The sequence below is a fragment of the Pipistrellus hanaki genome, assembly GCF_964339955.1.
Source record: "Pipistrellus hanaki genome assembly, chromosome: 18".
Classification (NCBI taxonomy): Eukaryota; Metazoa; Chordata; class Mammalia; order Chiroptera; family Vespertilionidae; genus Pipistrellus; species Pipistrellus hanaki.
Genome location: NC_140520.1, coordinates 22,381,076 through 22,399,603, shown reverse-complemented (window position 1 = coordinate 22,399,603; position 18,528 = coordinate 22,381,076). Strand labels below are relative to the sequence as shown.

General features: G+C 42.4%; 1 protein-coding gene across 4 annotated transcripts in view; it reads right to left on the bottom strand.

Moving 5' to 3' along the window:
- Positions 1–11,627, bottom strand: part of SMG7 (SMG7 nonsense mediated mRNA decay factor) — a 57,293-nt gene extending 45,666 nt beyond the window's left edge. For 3 of the 4 annotated variants that reach the window (XM_084866577.1, XM_084866576.1, XM_084866578.1), the window contains exon 1: positions 11,468–11,627. In XM_084866577.1, the coding sequence (XP_084722703.1) occupies positions 11,468–11,496 (29 nt within the window). In that variant the 5' untranslated portion in view covers positions 11,497–11,627. The remainder of the gene's footprint in view (positions 1–11,467) is intronic. The other variant, XM_084866575.1, reaches the window with a different exon arrangement.
- Between the last annotated feature and the right edge of the window lie 6,901 nt (positions 11,628–18,528).

The window sequence follows — 18,528 nt, the reverse complement described above, 5'->3', positions numbered from 1 at the left end:
AAAATAGAATGGTTGCAAGTAAGGTTTTAGAGGTAGAAGAATTCTGAAGAATGACAAGGTCTAAGATACGATATGGGCATATGTGAAGGTCATTTTATTACAGAGAAAGTTAAGAGAGAAAGGAACCGAAAAAAGGAGAGCCACATTTTCAAATAAGTGTCCCAAAAAAGTATCAATTTTGTGAGATGTGACATAATTTTCAGAAAACACTAAACTTTCCCTCTGAAAAGTTTCATAATCACATTAGCATGTTACAAAATATAAGATCCAGTTTAACCCAGGATTCTTAAATTTCTTTTGCCATGACAATATGGAGAATCCCAACATCTATGAATTTCCTAGAAAATTAATGTTTGGTAGAAAGCATTCTGAGAAATACTAGACAAATAAAAACATCAATGAATTTGCCTAAATAAATAAATAAGTGAGATGCAAGAAACCTTCAGTACTAGTGGGAATATAAGGATACAGATACTTTTAAATAGTGCTAAGGCCAGTACTAGTGGGAATATAAGGATACAGATACTTTTAAATAGTGCTAAGGCCAGAATAAGCAGTATGAATTTTCTGCAACATCTACCACATATTACTGTTACATCTACTACTGTTGATGTAACTGATTACCACAAATTCAGTGGCTTAAAACAACACAAACTTATTATCTTACAGGTCTGAAAGTCAAAAGCCTAAATGGGTCCCAGTGAGGTCAAATCAAGCTGTCACTATGACTGTGTTGCTTTCAAAAGGCTCTAGGGAAGAATTCATTTTTACTTTTGTCTGGTTCTCGAGGGTGTGTGCATTCTTTGGCTTCTGCCTCCCTTTTCCACACTACAGGATACTTGTGATTACACTGGGCCTACCAAATAATCCACGATAACCTTTTTATTTTATACTCAGCTGATTAGCAACCTTAATTCCTCCTTGCCATGTAACATAATAGATTATTAGAGCCTGGGAAACAAAATGTAAACATCTTTTGGGGGGTATGGGAAGTACATTATCCTGCCTACCACACTTAACGGAAGTACTTTTAAAAGTACATACCCTGTCATTCAAGTGTACATAAAGATATGTGTGTACAAGACTGTTCATTATAGCATTTTCATAAAAATGAACCAGTTCTATGTCAGCACTTGAAATTTTAAAAAAATTAACTTTTAAGAAATATGCTTTTTAATACATGAATTTGAAACCACTAATTAAGCTATCTAAATTATATACATTATTCTACTTGACAGTGCTAATGGCAAATACAGATAACAAAATGGAAAGTTCATTTTTAAGAGCACTGTCCAAATGTGTGCAGTGGTCAAAAAGGGAGCAGATTAAAGCCAATCCTTCCAGCAGGACATGTACAGTGTCCATGAAAAATAAAAGTAAAGCAATCCCAACTCTGCCACTAACTAGGTACATTATCATTTTCCTCCTCTACAAAATGCCAATCCAGTTACCTAAGGTTAGTACTGTACAGGAGAGCTAAGAAGAAAATTATATAAAAATGTTTGAAAAGTATAAAGTACTACTAAAAAGTAAAATGGTATCCTTGAAGAATAAAGTAGATCACTTCACAGTAAAGACCCTTCTACCACCCGATAGCTATTTAAGGCACAACTGCTCCCACCCAATTCAAAGGATACCTTAACAAGTTAATAAGTTAAATACTGATACGTGCAGAAATGCAGAAAATTAATACAATGCATAAATCAGGCTCTTTACCAATGTGGAATTATGTTCTCAAGTAATGTTCCCAATAATTCTATCATTGTCAGTTTATAGATAGGAAAATAGAGAGTAAAGGTTCAAGGTCACATTGCTATACAGTGCTGAAATCTGAACTTGGAACAACCTAATTACAAATTAGGCCAATTTTAACTCAAAGGCCTTGCTCATCCAATTCACTAAAACATGCTGCTTTGCTAGGAAACCATCTAAATTACATACATTATACTACTTGACAGCATCAGTTTACTCTAATTATCTTATTACAGATATCTCATCACTACATAGTATCTCAAAGAAAATCTGGTTAGGTTGGCACCTGATTAAAAACAAACTACATAAATAACTGATGACCTTTCTAAGAGGCATTATTAGTAAAACACATTCTAATATACATTAGTCTAACTAATATCGTAGTAAAATACTAAGCCATAGGGGAAAAAGATTTAACTTAAATGGTTGGTGAACCAATGGAATTTTCAGAAAACAGATTGAGGGTATTAAATACACCAATACAGCAGTTCTTTAAATATAGATTTTAGAATCATGCATTTCACTTAAAAGACACTACAGGGGGAAAAAAAAGTCATCATGAACTGTGAAAGTGTCAATCATCAAAAAGGGTCTGAAATTTTCTTTATGAGACTTTAAAAGTTAAATCCAAAAAGACTTTACTTAATGTCTTTCCCCCCTTATCTCACCTCTACCTCCATTCCATGTCTGATCTCAATTGGTGAGGATTCTATAAAGTAAGTCTATCAATTCAAAGATATTTTCAGAATTACATGTATTTACTAAAACTCTCATCTCCTACATAATCTATACTAATAATAGCCTAGGTGATCATCATGCCCTGAGGTCATGATGCCCTCATGCAGTCACAAGATGGCTGTACCCAGAGCAGAGGCAGGTCCTGCGGCTCCGCCCCCCACCTCCCCACCCCAAGCCCCAGCCTACCTCTTTGGGGCAATCCATTGCGGGGCTCCCACACTGTGAGAGGGCTCAGGCCAGGCTGGGGGACCCTCCCTGCCCCAAGTGCATGAATTTTGTGCACCAGGCCTCTAGTAATTTAATAATGTTCCAAATAACTAAGTTTTGCCAAAGATGAAGCTACTTTCAAAGTTAAGGTAAAAAAATTTAAATCTTTATATGCTTCAAAGGAAGTACTGCAGTCATTACATACATATCTTTCTTTTATTCCTTCCTATTCCAATAGGAACATGTACAATCAACATCAGCCATTCAAACATAAATTGCTCCCATAAGATTAATGACCAGGTTTGTAGAAAGAACCTTAGACTCCCAAAGGAAACACAGGATGAGAGAGTGACTAATCATAATCTCTTTAATTTATGACATAACCTGACTGCCAGTCTGATCTAATCATGATGTTTACATAAAAGGAATTATCATTCCTAATACCAAACCTTTTAGAATTCCTCAAATGCACTGCTCCAAACATTTACTCATTTTGTTCCCTGCCTACTATAGTCTTCCCTTCTGTCTTCATCTAGCTAATGCTACTCATCCTGTAAGACTGAACGAGGGCTTCAACTCCAGAAGCTTTCTCTGCACTCTCCAGACAGAAGTTCCACTTCCCTCAGTAAAGTCATGGCATCTCTTAAATGAAATAAAATGAAAACGTTTAACATAATAGTTGCCTCGTTATATTGAATTTGAAATACATGCACAGCATCCATTTCCCCCAGGAACAAAAATCTGTTTGTTTTTATATTCTCAGAGCCTACCACTAGTATCTCTAAGTATTCTGTGTTTTACAAAAACTAAAGCATAAAAACTTCATTCAATACCTCTTATGTACATTTTGTATTTAAAAAATGCTGAGACATGGTCTCTACCACACTCAGCCTAGCTGTAGAGATAATCCATACACACACACACACACACATATATATATGTATGTGTATATATATATATATATATATATATATATATATAGAGAGAGAGAGAGAGAGAGAGAGAGAGAGAGAGAGAGAGAGAGAGGGAGGGAGGGAGGGAGGGAGGGAGGGAGGGAGGAGAGAGAGAGAGAGAGAAATCATTACAAACTTAGAAATTTTAAGTATCAAATGACTAAGAGACAGAAAATGCTACAAAGTTCAAAGAATACAGAAATCACTGGTGTGCATAATAAGTCTTCAAAGAAAGTGAAGCTAAAGTAAGATACAGGAGGATGGTACTCTACAGGGGAAATGGCCTGGGAAGTGATATTAAGGAGGATTGGATAAACCGGGTTTAAAAAACAATAAAGAGATTCTGCAGGACTCTAATCAAACCACTTTCCCCATAAAGTCTTCAGAACTCCACTTCCACATCTCTACTCTGTCCATAACCTATCTTTTCTAAGGAGAACTTAGAAAGGCCTGGCCAGAATGTATTACATGGGAGTGAATGAATTTTTTAAAAATGTATTGATCTTTGGAATAAAGGAACCATGAGATGTTCCTCCTGCATGAAATATCAATTTGCCCAGTATCTACTTTTAAAAGTCCATCCATCTTTCAAAACCCAGATCAAATCTCACCTCCTCCAAAATACCTCACTTCCTCACTCACCTCTACCTCTACTGGAAGTTCTTCTTCCCTATACTTACACAGTACTTGGTTCCTCTAACATAGCACTTACCAGTTCATCTGCTCTTAGTGACTTAAACATCCTTCTCTAGTATCTCTGACTTTCCCAAAGGTGAAACCCCTATAACTGTGCTTCCCACATAGTAAGTATTCAATGATTTCTCATAATATAAAACAGAGATTAAAAAATACACTTAAATGTACAAGTTTTTATTCCTCCCTATTTCAATAAATGTTTAGGTAAAGTCTAAATATGGTAAATAGACTATTACTCCTAAGAGAAAACGATAAAGCAAAGCCTAAGAAGTGATCTGTGGCTTAACAAAGGTGAAAAAATAAATCTATGCTGTGCATATATATCTTCCTAAACCAGTGGTCCTCAACTGGAAATGAATCTGCACCGACAGGGAACACTGGGCAATGTGTAGAAACATTTTGTGTTGTCACAAATAGAGGAGAATGACACTGGCATCTAGAGGGTAGATGCCAGGGATGCTGCTAAAATCATGACACACAGCACTGCTCCCCACAATGAAGAACTGGCCCCAAATGCCAGCATGTGTCAATGTTAAGAAACCCTGTTATAAATGAAGCAAAGAAGAAAAAAAGACTTGGAACAAAATTGCTATGTTGTCTACCTGAGATCCTAAAATTTTCTTAAACAATTAGCAATCACCTACTCTTCCCACTGAACAAAAATTGGGTCTAAGGGAGGTTCAGTGAAAACAACCTCCCTACTCAGCTCCACTTACAAGCTAAAAGAAAGGAGTTGGTTACAAGTTCTCACTTACTATGTGACATGTTTGCCAAAACTCCATCCCTGTGTTTTTCTATAATTGCTGATTAACCCTTCTTAGTTAACAATCTCCTGGACCACTGATAAGTCTATCCACACAAGTGAACTTAATTAAAATATAGCTTGATTAAGACCTTAAATGGCAATCTGGTGACCATTTATCAAAATACCCACAATACAGAGCAATCTATTATTTGAAAGATATCTCCTTAATAATTTATTCTCTAAACATAAGCAATCACCTAAACTTTCAGGTACTCATTATGAAACCAATTAAGAAAATAAATGGCACTAGCTGGTTTGGCTCAGTGGATAAAGCATCAGCCTGAAGACTTAAGGGTCCCAGGTTCGAGTCCAGGTAAGGGCGCATACCTAAGTTGCAGGCTCAATCCCCAGTCGCGGGGCATGCAGGAGGCAGCAGATCAATGATTCTCATTATTCATTTTCTCTCTCCCTCTCCCTTCCTTTCTGAAGTAAATAAAAAATAAATAAAATAAAGGCTAGCCAGGTTTAGAGTGTAGTTGGAGGCTGTTTATAATATTTCTCCACTATAAAACAAACTAGTCCTTTTAAAGTGTCAACCACTCTCTATCACAAAAATGCCTCATGAATAACTTACTACAATAACATATCCAGAGCTCATTATATATCTTAAAAAAGCAAAACAAAAACTCAGCAATTGCTTCACCTACCATAAAGGTAAACTGTAACAGGTGAAGGATAGCGGTGAAACACACACTAGGAGAGGAAGTAACATTTTTAGTCCAACTGAAACCACAAGGGAAGCAGAAATTAACTGCCAAAATAATTTAGCCAGTCAATATTCAAGTAGGTAAAATTCTATTAATACCATTATAACAAAAATATGCTTAGAAGCCTCATGAGTTTCTTCCCCCCACCCTAAATTTTCAAACAATTTTACCATGTTTGGCAAGTCAGCCATATTGGGCTGATTTTCTGGGACCAAAGCTAAAATCCTGTACTTGGTGAGAGTGGTGGTGAATGCGTCAGGGTTAAGACTTCCTGACCACATGAGTAAGTAGCAGTATGTGCTCTGGGATCGCTTGGTTTCCAGAGATGGTGAGTAGCCAGGCCAAATGAAGGAATATTTATACTAACAACCCTGTTCTTCTCCCCAGGCTAGGTTAAGATTCTGCTTTATCCAGCCTCATCCCCTCCCTTCATCTCCCCCTGTTCCAAGATTTACAGTGATATATTTTCTCTTATAGCATATTGAATGTTTTAATTAATATTTAAACATCAACCTTATTGCTGTTATATTATTTCTACCTCTGGTTAAAGTTTCTGACAAAAAAAAAAAAAAAAAGTGCCACTGGAATGCAGCCTCTTCACTAAGTTATCATAAAAAAATAATAAAAAAAGGACAATACAACAGATAATTTATAATCCTTTCCTCTAAAGTAGGGGTGTCGAACTCAATCAGAGAAGGGGCCAAAATCTAAAATCTAGCCTAAATCGCGGGCCGAATGGTTTACTGAACAGTCATAAACTGACAATGTCATAAACTGACAGCGGAGTGCAGTGATGACAGCGCGGTGCGGGCCACATTGCAAGGCCTGGCGGGCTGGATTTGGCCCGCGGGCCTTGTGTTTGACACATGTGCTCTAAAGGGTTCTACCACCAAGGATCAACTTCAAGTATAGAAAGATCTCATTGAAAAACATACAGCATAGAAAGAAATTAAAGACAAAAAGAAGAGCACAGTGAAGGAGAGGAGGAGAGTTAGAGGGGTATAGAGTATGAACAGCTGGCTTCTGCAAGGGTAACAGATGTCAGTCAGTGGCACCTGTGCCACCTTTTCTAACAAGATTTGCCCTATGTGACTGGTATTCCCTATGGCTATGATTGTTCTACTTTCTCACCTTCCAAAAGAACTTTGATGATGTCTTCTCTGTCTAGTACATCAGAATCAATCCCACCCCTGCTTTTTCAAATCTGATATGTTAATTTTTATATTCTATTATTGCAAATACTATTATATTAAAGCATGACATTATACCTCACCTACTATCTTATGTATGGCCTATTCTCACCCTTCTCCCACCCTTATCATATGAACTATATTCAATACACCTTTTTCTTTTACTCAACAGGTGTTAGACTTTAAAAATCTTTCCATTGTGTCATAAATCAAGAGAAAATACTGATTTTTTTTTTTTTTTTCCAAATTGGGTAATAAATTTCCAATGACAGTCTAGAATCGCTATATTTAAGACCATGTCTTGCCCTAGCCAGTTTGGCTCAGTGGATAGAGCATCGGCCTACGAACTGAAAGGTCCCGGGTTTGAGTCCAGTCAAGGGCATATGCTGGGGTTGTGGGCTCCCCAGTGGGGGACTTGCAGGAGGCAGCCGATCCACCATGATTCTCTCTCATCACAGATATTTCTATCTCTCTCTTCCTCTTCCTTCCTCTCTGAAATAAAAATATATATATTTTAAAAAAAACAAAACCCACAAATGTATATTTAAAAAAAAGGAAAATGATAAACATTAAAATAAAAGACTATGTCTTATTTTATAAAGTATAGGAAAGTATTCTCAACTTATTCGTTTGGATAAGAAGTCTTGTCAGTCACTGTCTTTATTTAAATGACACATCCCTTCTAACAAAAAAAAAGTTTCATATTCTCTTGCCCAGATCACCACCTCCTTTCCCATACAGAAAAGTTTTTCCTATCTTTCAACTCGGCTCTATTTCTACAACTCAAGACTAATTTGGTCACTTGGTGTTAAATCCCTTTTCTTTACTTGTCTTACTACTGCTTAACTCAAATCCTCACTTCTTACACTTTTGAAACTACCATCTTGCTCCTGGTTTGCCACCACCCTACCATTTCAATATGAGACACTCAGCTCACTTACTCTAACAAATTATTAATAATTCAGCTGAGACAAAACTAATTTTCATCTACATGGGGAAGATCTGTAGCTACGCAGTTTAAAAGTTGCCCAGTCATGCTCTTATACTGACAAAGGTAGACAAGACCTAAAGTCAAGGTCACAGTGAATAACTGCTATACCCTCTACTATACTCATTCGGTAATACCTAGCATCCTCCCTGAGTTGTATAAAAACCAACAGTTCCTTTTTCATCAAAGAAAAGTGAACATAATGCTTCCCTGAAGACATTCTCTAGTCTCCCCACACCAAACTTTTAAAAGAATGATTATCTTAAGAGGGAGAGAGGACATTGGGCTGGTGGAAGCCTTTATTTTTAGAAAGGCTTGTCCCAGACTACCATTAGCCCTAAGTCTTGCTTTATTTACTTAGGACGGATGTGCATGACTGGGAAAAGATTGGCTCCCAGGAACCTCTAAGGCAGAGGTGGCCAACCTTTCCGACCTCGCGGACCACCGGTTGGCAACCGTTCCTCTTAGGGACTCCAGGTCTTACACCAGCTCCATTTCACCTGTTCAACTGGAAAATAAAGGTCATTCAAACACTGTGTTCACTCTTATTCTTTCTTTCTTCTATGAACTAGATTCATCTCCAGCTGCCTACCATTGAAGTCACATCTTAAGGATAAGTCTTCTAGACCACGTTGACTTAAAATATATAAGATATATATATTAACACAGAAGCCCCTCAAAGCCAAGTGATCTTCCCATTAATATTCCCACTACTCTCCAGATCTGCTTTTTATCATACCTTTTTGTCCCACTTCCACCACCTTATTTCTGGCCTTAACCCCCCATTGCACTACACAGGTTCATCTTTCTAATGCATAGCTATGAACATGTTAATTTCCTTCTAGACAAATCAACTCAGATTCTCTACTGCCCATTAATTTAAATATAAACTATAGATCATGAGAGTCAAGACCCTCTCAGATATGGGCACCTTAGGAAGTTGTCACCCTCTCTTGCTTTATTTTTCTTCCTAGTATTGTCACCACCAGATAAACCTACCTATTCATGTGTTCATTTTGCTCACAATATCCTCATTGCTTAGATAGTAAGCTCTCAATACATATTTATGGAAAGAATGGATAAGCCCAGACATTTTGCACAATGCAGCTGATTTGGGCTTAAAAGACCTACATTTGAGTTACAGAGCTTCCACACACCATCAGGGGTCCTCAAACTTTTTAAAGTGGGGGCCAGATTAAGGTCCCTCGGAGAGCTGGAGGGCCGGATGAACTACTAATTCCTACTGTAACACCTCGGCTGCGCTCACTGCCCAAAAAACCTGGCGGGCCGGATCAGACTCCTCTGCGGGCCGCATGTGGCCCGCGGGCCGTAGTTTGAAGACCCCTGAGCTAGATGATTCTCAATAATTTTAACTTCTTTGGGTTATATTTCCTCATGTATAAAAAGAAGGTGTAAAACTTAATAACTTATAAAACTTTTATGTTTTTCCACCTGCATCACTCTATGTTATTGTGTAACTGGACTGAACACCTCTCAAAGTCAGTCGCCAACCTCCCTACCTACATATCTCTGCTCAGTTTCCTATCATTTGGATTCCACTCTTCTCAACACACACTTTTAATATTAGATAAATAATTTGGATAAATAATATTGGATAAACAATCCAATATTATTGTTTATCCTTCAGGACCATTTTAAGTGCCATTTTCCCCTTGAAGCCTAACAAACTGTAAACTCTGTAAGCAGCGGGTGGAGTACCTCCTTTTCCATTCATAGCAGCTGGTATAAGGTTTCCTATATAGGTGATCAACAAAATGACTGATGAATCATGAGTGTATGTAAGATTGAATGAGCAAAGGACATTTTTCCTGATTCCCACCAACTGCTCAAGTAATCTCCTGCCTTTGGACTTTTGTAACACTTGGCATCTTTTATGACACTTACCATTTTCACTCTGTGCTGTTACTTATTTACTTGCCTAATGTATACTAGAATACAAATTCCTTAAAATTAAAAGGAGTATCCAGATGATCAGTTTCCATACCCACCCCTCTACAGCATCAACCTCAGATCTTTCCTGCAGGTGTATTAAGTTTATCTGACATATGAAACAATAAACAGATATCAGAGAAGGGGAAAAAAGGGGCCTTGATATACAGACATCCTTCCAACTACCCTCTAAGTCACTGGGCCCACATGTTGTGTGGACCCCAGTCCCTGTTAAACCCTGGCATTCAGCCCATCGATACTTTCACTTCGCTAAACAACCAAAGTGACTTTTCTGCTGGTCTCAGACATCTCCCCCATCCAATTTCCTCCTCTGCGAGGTATGCAATCACTTTGTGGTGACAAGCCTGCCTTTCTTGGTTCTGCTCCTCAAGACAAAGGGACCCACTTTAAAGCCAGCCTTCCCCTTTTCAACAGCAGCAACTCCCCAATTCATCTCGGGGTGTAGCCACCTTACTTTTCTCTGCCATCAAGATGTTGACCCTCGTTTCCCTCTCCTTCCTAGTTCTTAATTCAGCTTCCATGGAACCTTCCTGGGTGCACAATTAAATAGCTGGTGTCTTTCCACCCCATGTGCTCTCGCCATCGCATGCTTGCTTCCAATTGTGTCTGCATCTCCCCCCCTCCTAAAACGTGTACCAATCGCCCCCACCCTCACCCTCACCCCACTCCAGACACATCTCATACCCGCACACCGTATCCATGCGTCATTCTGCCTCCGACAGGCAAGGTCCTCACGCCACTCTGAAAAGAATGGTATCTCCCGACTCCACTGGTTCTATCCCAGTTTCTCCAGGGGAACCCAACCCTGGCCGTCCATCGTACCTCTCTCGCTCCTCACTTCCTCATCCATTTACCCCTCTTGAGCCCACCCCCACCCCCACCCCGCCAACTAACTATAGATGGCAGGATTCCCCAGGACCTCCAGCCCGAGAAGGAAGCACTCACTCGGGTTTCCTGCGGTTTCTCCCTCCTCCAGTCCTCCTTCCCCACCCCCCACCACCATCCCAGGTGTGCACATTTCCACCCGGTCTTCCCGATTACGCGCCGCTCCAGCCAATGCCATACCCCACACCACGTTTCCCCCGCCACGGGGATCAGCCTCCTCCTCCACACCCACCTCCACTCCGGGCCGCCGCCGCCGCCTCCCCGGGGCGCCCTCCCCAGCCCGCACCGGCGAGCCCGCGACCCGAGCGCGCGCGCGCACACATGCTCCCGCTTCCGTAACCTCCTTCCCCGCGCCGAGGCGAGCCGGCTCCGCTGGGGGACGGAGCCCGACCCGCAGGGGCCAGGACATCCCCGGTGCGCCCGCTCCAGCCCCGCCACCTCCCGCCGGGGAAAGGGAGAGGACACAGCAAACTCCCCCGCCACCCCGGATATACCACCACCTCGGTGTCGGTGGTGGCTCCATGCCCCAGCCCTCGGCCCGCTTCCCCTCCGTCCGGGCCGGCCCCGGCGCTCACCGGAGATACTGCGCGCTCTGCAGGCTCATCCTCCGCCGCCGCGTCTTCCCGCGAAGCCTCTAGGGGTTCCTCAGGCTCCTCGGAGCGGCCCCGCGGCCCCGCGGGTGCTGGCGGCCGCCGCCATCTTCCTCTCCTCCGGCTCCTCCTCGCTCGGCGCGGGGCGGGGGGACGGGGGGGTGGGGGGGAGGTGAGTGAGGCGAAGGGGAGGGACCGGGGAAAGCTGCTCTCGCTGCAGCTCCGGCCCGTGTGGGGCGCAGGGACACTCCGACCCGGGAGGAGGGAGGGGGGAGGGTTGTGGGAAGGGGCGGGGGGAAGAGGAGAAGCGGAGGAAGGAAGTAGGAATCCCTCTCGCGAGACTTCGGCGGCGCCGGCCCCTTCGGTGATTTCCGACTCGGAACTGCTTCCTCCGGGCGGAGAAGTCAGCTACCTGGGCTGCAGCTGTGCGGTCTCGGAGTCGCCCGCTGCGGGCGCTGGGCGGCTTCCGGCCAGTCCACGCCTCTCCCCCGCGCAAGGGGGCGACCCCCGCCTCACCGGGACCATCGAGCCCAAATCGACGGGGAGTCACACTCAAAGTCTTCCCCCGTCTTTCCACTCCGGCCCGACTTCTCGCTTCCTTGTTCCAATCCTCCACTCCTCCCCGCCGGAAACGGCGCCCTTTCCTCCTACAGTTCCGCCCGCCAGTCTGGACTCTGGTCTCCCCGTCGTGCCCTAGCCTAGAGAGTGACACGGAGGACCCCCCTCTTGTTTTCCGCGGCCCCTCCCTCCCCCCACCGCACGCAGGGACTGTTGGAGGGGATGGGGTGGAGCCCAGGGAAGAAGAGAAAGGAAACCCCACTGGATTGGATAAGCAGCTGCCATGGAAACTGGAGCTGTAGTATTGTCATGGTAACCAATGTGCGCCCACCGGTGGGCCCTCCCTGGCCGAATAGATAGATGATACCCGGGAAGGTGCCCAGGGTTTCCCCCTCGGCTTCCCTGACATCGAAAGGCCGTCCCCCAGGTTGGGAATCCGGGTGTTTCTCCCGGGCGGGCGGGGAAGTTCGTTTCCTCCTCCCTTTCCCCAGCCCCCGCAGTTTTGGGGGAGACCCCGAGGCATTCACCGTGGGCTTTCCCGCCCGCTCGAGTGCGGGAACCACCTCCTCCATAGTTTCCTCTCCCTGCCCGGCGAGGAGAGGGCCGGGCCTGAGGAGAAGACCACGCAGGGCCCTAAGGCTGGCGGGCGGCGGGCAGGAGCGGGGGGACGAGGCGGCGGCGGCGGCAGCGCAGTCGGCGGAGGCGGCCAAGGGGGTTCCCCTCCACCGCCCCGGGCTCCGGGAGGCGGGATCCCGCCGAGGCGGGGTCCCCGAGGGAGGAGAACGGCACCCGACAGCCGCGACCGCTCTCCCGCCTGCGGAAGGGGCATCAGACTCTTCCCAGCGGGTCCCTCCCCCCTTATAGGGATCCCCTAAACCCCACCCTACACCCTCCCTCTTTAGACGGAGCCTCCTCGGAGTCCCCCCGCCACCCCCCGGCCTTCGGGAGCCACCACCAGCCGCCGGGAGGCCAGCGTGAGCGGGAACACATCCTAGGAAGCTAACAAGTGGGTTTCCATCTTTCAGAACAAAAAAGGGGGTTGTACCCCCAATGGAGGTCCCGCTTGATTGTCAAAAGGAGACCGAGTTTCTCCCTTCTTTGCGAACCTCATTCTCTGATAATTCTGCAGCGTTTTTAGAACTTGCCACTCCGCGTCTCGGGGTGCAGAGGAAAGGGTTGGGGAAAATAGGATTAAAAACAAAAACCACCCCTAGATACGGGCGCGAAGTTCCGATGGAAGGCGTCTAGGGAAACATTTTTTTTTTTTCCTTCTCATTAGAACAAATGTTTTTGGATGTCTGTGTATTTTTGTGGCAGTCAGGTTAGGGCCTAAAAACAGAGATAAAGAATGGGGCCAGTGGTACTGAGTGTGTGAGAAGCCGCTGGAGAAGCCACCCTACTAGTATGAAGGCATTTGGCATCAATTAAATTTTCAACTGATTGAAGCAGCTCCCCCAAAGTCCTTGGGGATGTGGAACACTCTCCAGCAATGCCGTCCTCACGGGAGAGTGAAAATCAGGATTTGGATGGGCTGATTCTGTGTGATTCTGATTCTGTGCTGTCGTCCAGGCCAGGCGGACAGACAAGACCCTCCCCTGACATTGCATCTCCTGAGAGACTGACCCAGCCAAGGCCTGTGTGGAGCATCATGTGTAAGTTTGGAGGAAATGAAAGAACAGGCTGCTTGGAAATCAATCCCTAAGACCGGCGATGATGATGAACCAGACAGAAGCTGAACTCTGCCCCTCCGGCCGCCTCGCCGGACTATGCCCCCGGCAGCCCTCCCCGCGCCCACGCGCCGCCCACTCGCGGGAAAGGGAGCCACCTAGTGAGAGGCTGCTCTCATCTCTGGTTCTTCGACCCCGAGAGCCCAGAGATGGAGATTATGCCTGCATATGACCCCACACGCCCGACGTATCTCTCCTGAAATGTATTGGCTAGGTTTTTAAAAAAATGATTTTAGCCAGAAGAAAACTTCTGTGATGTAAAATAATCACCCCTTTAGTAATCATCATAATGATACCTTCTTGGTGGCCCCTGTCTATGTAATGAGAGTACATGAGCCTGTATTATGACACTCCTGATAAGCAACCTAGAAAAATATTACTCTTCTGATTTTGAAAATAAGGAGACTAGGATTAAAAAAAAAAAAAAGATGAATCCTTGTCCTAGCCGGTTTGGCCCAGTGGAGAGTCTACCTGGTTCAATTCCCGCCAAGGGCATATGTCCAGGTGGCGGGCTCAATCCCCAGTAGCGGGTGTACAGGAAGCAGCCAAGCAATGATTCTCATCACTAATGTTTCTATCTCTCTGAAATCAATATATATATATATATATATATATATATATATATATATATATATATATTAAAAGATTAATCCTTTTGTGTTGTTTATTCAATAAAATTTTACTGAGCACTTGTTATATTTTAGGTACTGCCTAGGTTACTATTGATACTGCAATAAAAAAGACACGGTCCCTGTCTTGGAGGAACCACCTGCTGATCAAGATACCAGAGAGTAAAAAAAAAAAAAAAAAAAAAAGATAGCAGAGAGTAGAGAAGTGATTAGGATCCAATACGATAGATATGGTAATTAAGGTAAGAACAAAGTAATTTAGGTACACAGATGAGGGTCCAAAATATAAAACAATCTTGTATTTTATAGCAACTTTCCCAATAACTTTTTAAAGCTTGTTCAGTAGCTTTACAGTGTCCTTAAACACTAGGCAGGACAGCCACATTCACATTTTACAGGTTATGAGACACCGATGCCCATCTTGAAAATACTTTAAAAAATCAATAGGACTCAGAAAAATTAGGATCCAGGATTGACATGTTGCTTCATGTACATTTCCTTATCTCATCTCTTCCTATTGCCCCTCCCCATCAACAGATTTGTAGAATACAAGCATCTTTCTGCAATAGATTTTTCCTCCCCCCCCCACCCGCCCCCGTGCAGATACAGATTATATCTAAATAAAAATAAAGAGAAGAAGCTGTCTCATTTCATTTCATCCTACCTGAGTTCGAGCTTTTCAGTTTGGGCCTAAGTGATTTTATGGGAAGATCATAAGCTAGCATACCTGAACTTCAGTCTCTTCCTTGACAAAATGGAAACATCACCTATACCTGCGCCTTGTCAATTTTAATGATGATTGACATGACTGAGTATTTGAGTGCCTGACATACTACACTGGCACTGGATAAATGCTAGGTTTTCTTTCTTTTATAGCAAGCAAAAATGAATAATTTAGAACTGCTGAAGCATAAAATTATTTTTTTAAATAACTTGTTTAATCTTTGGCTATCATACTCAGGTCTGGCCATATACCCAAATCTATTCTCATGATTTATATTATTATCAATTATCAATTTATCTATCTTATTATAAAAAAAAAGATAGATTTATTTGGGGGGGGTTAGGGGGAGGGTGGTGAAGAAGATAGATTTCTTTATCCTTGACTCTGATTACAGAAAAGAATACAATATCAGGATATTGAGCACCAGATTCTAGAGAGTTGAAACTTAAAATACCTTTTATCATGAAAAACAGCCTAACATAACCACGTCTGTGCCCAAGTAAGCAGCGTGGCCAGTTTTCAACCAGACACCAAGCACTTTGCTGAGAAGCTACTCTTAACGTGCCTACCAAATTTACCCCGAGCTTTGGTAACCTGACAATTAATACATAGCTAGCCACCTCCCTTTTTATAATAATAGACACCTTACCTATTCCACAAAACCTTAACAAGCGCTCATTTATTCTGATAGTTAGCCTACATAGTCAGAATGTTTTCAAGTCACGTATCCAATTAGGCACTTAATAAATGTGTTTCTTATGTTGAGAAGAATGACTGATCAATTGCAGTACTCAGGTACGTGATGTGCCTGCCCCTGGCCTGTGCTCTTTGTGCTCCCACACCTTGTACCACGGAGCTACATGAGTCAATCAAATGAGTGATTCATTCTCTTTGAAAAGAATGAGTCAGATTGACAAACTGACACCTAAACGTATGTCTCCTGTGGCTCATGATTTCTTAGACCAAGGGTCAGCAGTCTTTCTCAAAGAAGTTTGCTAAGTAGATACTTACTTATTCATTCCTACGAGGGAGTCACTGAGCCCAGAGAACAGTCAGGAAGCAATGCCATCCACAAACCAAGGGAAAAAAACCTTATTAATCTTCAAGAATTTTCTCCAACTCCCCAAAAGACAATACCTCTAGGAAAGAACCACACCTTAAAATCTTATCTGCTACCAGGCCAGTCAGTGGTTGGGTGTGTTGACCCATAAACGAAGAGTTCACGAGTTCGAATCCTGGTCAAAGCACATACATCCCAGGTTTCAGGCTCAATCCCCAATAGGGGGTGTACAGGGCAGCCAATCAATGACTCTCTCTCTTCATTGATGTTTCTATCTCTTTCTCCCTCTCTCTTCTTCTTGGAAATCAATTTTAAAAAGTGAAAGAAAAAACTTTTAGTCTGTAATACACTATATTATCCAAGGGCCTTAGTGTTCCTGGATCTCTTTCTTCTTCTAATACTACCATAGCCATCTTGGGATCCCTAGTAAAAAATTAATCTATTTCAATTCAAAATCTATTGTATTACCCAGTAGTTTTCACTTTCCTGATTTTTATACTGTAGAATGCTATTTTTTAAAAATATATTTTATTGATTTTTTTTTATGGAGAGGAAGAGAGAGGGATAGAGAGAAACATCGATGAGAGAGAGACATCGATCAGCTGCCTCTTGCACACTCCCTACTGGGGATGTGCCTGCAACCAAGGTACATGCCCTTGACCAGAATCGAAGCCGGGGCCTTTCAGTCCACAGGCCGACGCTCTATCCACTGAGCCAAACCGGTTTCGGCTGTAGACTGCTATTTTTGAGCACGGAAAATGTGATACCGACATTCATTGTTATGAATTTGCTCTTCTCCAAAACCATGGGAAAACACACACACACACACACACGCACACGTACACACACACACGTACACACGGGCACACCTCTCTCCTTTCCTGCCTTTTTTATTTTATTACCTCCATTTGCAATTCAAGTTAAAACAATATTAATGAAAGGCAAAGAAACATAGGCATACTAAGAATATGTACCTACTAAGTACTGCACCACTTTGCTTAACTATGCTAGGGCAGTGGTCGACAAATTCATTAGTTAACAGAGCCAAATATCAATAATACAACAATTGAAATTTCTTTTGAGAGCCAAATTTTTTAAACTTAAATTTCTTCTAATGTCACTTCTTCAAAATAGACCCACCCAGGCTGTGGTATTTGTGGAAGAGCCACACTCAAGGGGCCAAAGAGCTGCATGTGGCTCGCGAGCTGCAGTTTCCCGACCACGGCCTTAGGGTCTTCTCAGTTCTCAGAAAAATTCTACATATCAGAATTCTAGATATTTTTGTCATATATATACTGATATTATTGGATTACTGGATAGTAGAGCACATTCCAGAACACATTAAACAGTAAATCCATGTATTCTTATATTTCACATTTTAGCCATATAAAGCTTTACATTTTTTTTATTTTTTGTTTTCTGGCCTAAAATTTCCATTGCCCTTAAAATACAGCTCCTGGTCCTTTGGATGACTTATGTGATCGGGTCTTTGCCTGCCTCTTCTCCAACCTTAGATAATGTATGTAACACACGTAGCAGTCCCAGAACCTTGGAGGCACTCAACAGGTGGTACTGCTCTCTTTATGCAAATGAGGTGAATCAGAGCTTCACACACTCAACTTCACACTGCAATTAATAGGAATTAAACTTGATTTTCTAAAAACAAACACAAAATGTTGTAAAATTGCATTTGTAAAGAGAGCAGTACACAGCACACTGCCTCAAAACTATATGATCAATTGCATCTTGATCAAATATAAATTGCCAAGAGAGAAAACAGTTTCCATCTATTTACAGAGGATGTCTCAATTCATTATCAATTTTGTTTGAATGAGATGAGATCTGAGATTTTCCAAAGCTAAAGAGGATAAGGAGGCTCATCAAGAGCCAGATAACTGACTTCTCTGGAATTTTTCTCTGGCGCTCGCTTGCGCTCTCTCTCTCTCTCTCTCTCTCTCTCTCTCTCTCTCTCTCTCATTAGCTGTAAGCTTGTTATTAATGTCCCTCAGTGATCCAATACTTTGTCCAATAGGATATGTGTGGTTTGAGTTCTTTAACAATGTTCTTGTGGCAAGCCTTTAGGCATGCCAAATATGGGAATGCTACGATTTCCAAATGTAGTCAGCAGTGGCTTAGATGTTACAAAGATTATTAAATGAGGAAAGAGTTGAAATGAATTTTCTATAAATATTTGTGGACAGCCAAATTTAAGCATTAAAGCACAGTAGAAATATATATATATATATATATATATATATATATATATATATATATATATATATATTATTGATTTTGTACAGAGAGAAAGGGAGAGAGATAGAGAGTTAGAAACATCGATGAGAGAGAGT